The following is a 4577-nucleotide window of genomic DNA, read 5'->3' as shown; positions in this document are numbered from 1 at the left end:
ATATAGGCCTATACTTGTATATATAGGCTACATAATACTAAAATAACACTGCCATGCTTTTGATCATTGAGTTTTGATAGTGATTACTGGAATTTTCATGGCCCCTGCCCCAGCCGTCTTCTGAAGAGGTCACAGGAGTGTACAGGTTAAAGACGGGCTTCTGATCTTTCTGCTGACTGACAGCAGCTGTGGATGGGCCAGTCCCAAATAGGAAGCTCTGTCCACTTGAAGTGGTGACACCGCAAATGTTAATGGGTGTGCTGTGGAGAGCTGTCTGACAGTAGTTAGTCCCACCATTGTTCTCCTGTTTGATGACCCCCGGAGTACACAGCTGGATTATAGAGTCCTTCTCCACCTTCACGGTAGGAAAGCTGATGGTGGTGGTGACCGTGTTGATGCTGGAGGGGCTGGAAGTGGTAGTCGCGCCGTTGCTCATCGAGACGGCCCTCTCCGTATGTGTCGGCAAGTCTCCGAGCAGAGTATCGTCACCTATGGTGGAGAGGAATGCGTCGTCCGCCACGTAGAAATCAGAGGGCGATCCGTCCAACTCGAAGTCCTGCAGGAGGTCCAGAGTGTTGTCACTAAAGAGCTTATGATTGCCAACATCGACATCTTTCCCAATGGGCCCAAAGGAATCTTGGTCAAGGTCCATATCGCCTTTATCCATGGGAGAAAACTCCTCTGTTTTTAAAGGAAAGAGATTGGGGTCGATTCCACCAATCAGAGAGTCCATTGAAGGAGAGACGCTATTGAGGTCTGCGATACTGGCCTCCAGACCTGAGAAGCTGTCTCCCAACGTGAAAGCGCCCAGGGTCTGGTGTTGCTGGGCCCTCTGCTCCTTCCCAAACACTTTGAGCTCTGAATCTTCCCCAAAGATGCCATAGGTGGAGGACACAGAAGTGGTGTGCTCCTCCAGAGTGGGCGAGTTGCTCAGGCCATTGGGAAGGTCCCCGGAAACCGGCTGCATCAGCGGATTGGGTTGAGGAACCAGCGAGGTGGGGGCAACAGACATGGCGCTTTGTATTCCGCTTCGTAAAATTCCCTCAACTGGGCTGTTGCTGTAATCCAACGTATTCAAATTATCATCTCTCTTGGCGCCGTTCTTCAGTCCTCCTTGATCCATCTTGCATTTCTGTGGTAAAACAGAACAAAACAATTATAGTTTCTGAAACACCATAAATAACATCCCCGAGAAACCTAGTTAAAGTTAGTAAAGTTTGAACAAAATTGCACCAAAATATAATTTATATATATATATATAAAATTCACTTATTTAATTTGTTGTGGGTTTTTTTCTGTGTACTGGGACGTTTAGCAAGATAAATTCCTTGTGTGCATAATCATATTTGGTAATAATTCTAATTCTAAAATAGCATAGTTACTACATTTGTTTAAAAAAAAATGGTAACACTTCACAATAAGGTGTCATTTGTTAACACTAGTAAATGTATTAACTAACATGAACTAACAATGAACAATACATTTGTTACAGTATTTATTAATCTTTGTTAATGTTAATGAAAATACATTTATTCATAATTAGTTCATGTTAATCCACAGTGCATTAATGTTAACAAGCACACCTTTTGATTTTAAGAATGTATTAGTAAATGTTGAAATTAACATTAACTAAGATCAATAAATGCGGTTGAAGTATTGTTCAATACAATTAATTACTGTTAACTAATGATCCTTATTGTAAAGTTTTACCAAAAACAAAAAAACTGGTAAATAAGTATTAGCCACAACAAGTTATAAAAAAAGAAATGAAACAAACTAACAAAAAGGATTCTTAAGCTTCTTATAATAATTAATGGAGATACAATATTAATTGATTTTACTGTTACTATAGTATTTTGTAAGATTTATGATGTTTACGTTTATCTCATGACTTTAGAAGTGTTATCTAAATTTAAATGTATTAAAATAACAAAAGACCGTTAGCTAATTATTTGTCACACACTTGACTAACATGCGCACTCTTGACTCAAGTTGAAATGGCATAAAAATAGCATAATCTTTAACGCTACAAACATTATTTTGTCCAAACGCTGCAGCTAAATCCATGAGGATTTACTGCCTCTTATGTCCCTCGACTAATATTAAAATAAACGGATAAAAATCCCAAATCTGTCGGATCCAGCACACGCACTGAGGCCTAGTGGCTACTGCTAATCCACTGCAAACAGACGAGATAATCATTTCACATTTAGAATATAAACCCTTAAATACCTACAAAACAACGCAGCACAAATGATTCAACGACAAGTCGTGAAAAACAACTCACGAGTTGAAGAACACGACGAAACTAGCTGATTGTAACGTTACTTTTACGCTATCAACGCCGATATTTGTACTCAAGGGCGCAGTTAACACGAAAAAAAATCGGTTTGAAGGTCGAAATAACGTACGTACCTGTTGATATCGACGTTCCCGTTTTGATTTGTTGCATCATCTGACATTGTGTTGTTTCGACGTTGCCGCTGTTAGCGATTAGCATTAGCAACAACAACAACGCGCAAGCCTCCGCCGCGGTCCGAGGTCGTTTCACGCGAGCGAAACGTAGAAAGAAAAGATCGCAGCTCGGATATCGTCCGGCGTTTTAATCTGGATTCATAACACCGTTTGGGTAATCCAGGCAATTTACTCGTTTTCGGCCATGAGGAAGGAGGCGTGCCATAAAACCCTAAATCATAAAAACATTCAAAATGGAGATTACAGTAAAGAAATCCCTGTTTACAACGTGCAGTGCGACCTATTGGCTGCACCGAGTTATTACAGCTAGCCTCTGATTACAGTGACTTCACTGATGTGAGAATTTTTTTTTGATGATTTATTATCATCAATATTATTTATTATCAATTATGTATTACCAATAAATGAGCCTGCAACATATTAAACTGAAACCACTCTTTTATCTGAAAAGCAAAAACAGAAGCTATTTTACAAAAATCAGCAAACTGCAACAAAAACTGGGAACAAAACTCATCTCCTGTGTGCGGAGTAGTTGCTGGGTTTGTCCATATTTTACCCAGCACTGAGTTGTACTTAACCAGCATTTTTTAGAGTGTAACTAATTACTATTAAGACTACAGTTACATGCATAAAACAGCTCGTTACTTAGTTACTTTTGATGCCTCAACCCCTACTGATTTGAAATCCAACAATCCAATAATTCCGAGATTTATTTTCATAATTTTCATGACTCGAGCAGGCACATGAAGTCAGCTTGGAATATGGAAAAGCTTACATTCAGGGGATGGAAATATTGCCATTACACTGATTTTGTCAGGAGAAACGCTGATCTGAACACAGATGTGTAAGTTGTGGCATTACACCCCTCCCTCTGATCCCCATATCAATTATATTACTATAATCTTATGAATTTATGTGATTTCTTTTGATAAAATACTCATATTTGGGTAACAGAGAAAGTATAGCTACAATTAGCTTCAAGCTACACATGACAATTAACACTTTTACTTATAAAGTCACTATCAATCACTATTGAGTGTTTGTAAAAATTTCTGACTTCGATCCAGTGCAGATTTTGGTCAAATGATGAGGCAGCAATATATTGTAACATTTTAGCAGAATTTTATGGGGAAGATACACAAATACAACTTCTGTGGGGCGTGAAGGAAAAGTAATATAACTAGTAGTGAAACTAATTACTGTTGCACGAATGTAATAAGTAAAGTAATAATATTATGTTTGAAAGGAGTAACTAGTAACGAGTAATAAATTACATTTTTGGAGTAACGAGCCCAACACTGATAATAACAATGTACAATCAAAATAATAGAAAAAACATTATAACAATTTAAACTTAAATAAACAGTGTAACAAATTAGAACATGTGTGAACAATATGATACCACAGTGTTTAACATATAAACACAGAGATGCTGAGGGTCACTGTGGTCAGATACAATCAGTGTTGGGGAAAGTTACTTTTAAAAGTAATGCATTACAATATTGCATTACTTTCTTTAAAAAGTAACTAATTACGTTACTTAGTTACTTTTGATTGAAAGTAATGCGTTACGTTACTTTTGCATTACTTTTTCTCATCTGCCTTGGCCTCATTTTTCTCTCTTCAGAATCAAAAAATAAAAAGAAACACAAATGTTATGTTTATCTAAAGTCATTTTTGCTTATGGTTGTTCATCGAAGGTCAGCAGCAAAGATACTGGTTAATAAAACGGAATTAAATACATAAATTAAAGTAATGCGTTACGTTACTTTTGCATTACTTTTTCTCATCTGCCTTGGCCTCATTTTTCTCTCTTCAGAATCAAAAAATGCGAGTGAGATGAGTAAATGCATGTTGACATTTAGTCTACAGTATCATCATCTTCACACAGCGCACACAGCGCCTCTGCACTCACTCTGTGACGCTGTCAGTCAATACATGGGAAAACAAAGTAACTGGCTTATTTGAAGAGTAACTCAAATATCTGCTTGTAAATTAAAAATTAATGCATTACTTTACTAGTTACACTCTTAAAAATAAAGGTGCTTCACGATGCCATAGAAGAACCTTTTTGTCTAAATGGTTCCATAAAGAACCTTTAA

General features: G+C 37.4%; 1 protein-coding gene across 1 annotated transcript; it reads right to left on the bottom strand.

The window, feature by feature from the left end:
• Positions 1-37: 37 nt before the first annotated feature.
• LOC107677711 (glucocorticoid receptor-like) lies at positions 38-2394 on the bottom strand. Its single transcript, XM_016472731.1, has 2 exons — positions 2237-2394; positions 38-1132 (listed from the first exon to the last, which is right to left on the bottom strand). The coding sequence occupies exon 2, from the start codon at positions 1121-1123 to the stop codon at positions 38-40; it is 1086 nt and encodes a 361-aa protein (XP_016328217.1). The 5' UTR covers positions 1124-1132; positions 2237-2394.
• Positions 2395-4577: the final 2183 nt, after the last annotated feature.

The sequence above is a fragment of the Sinocyclocheilus anshuiensis genome, unplaced genomic scaffold (assembly GCF_001515605.1).
Source record: "Sinocyclocheilus anshuiensis isolate Anshui unplaced genomic scaffold, SAMN03320099.WGS_v1.1 scaffold969, whole genome shotgun sequence".
NCBI classification, from domain to species: Eukaryota; Metazoa; Chordata; class Actinopteri; order Cypriniformes; family Cyprinidae; genus Sinocyclocheilus; species Sinocyclocheilus anshuiensis.
Note: the sequence above shows the minus strand (reverse complement) of the source record. Positions and strands in the feature narration are given on the sequence as shown.

Coding starts and splice junctions, on each gene's coding strand:
- LOC107677711 (XM_016472731.1), bottom strand. CDS start 1,123: ATGGATCAAGGAGGACTGAAGAACGGCGCCAAGAGAGATGATAATTTG.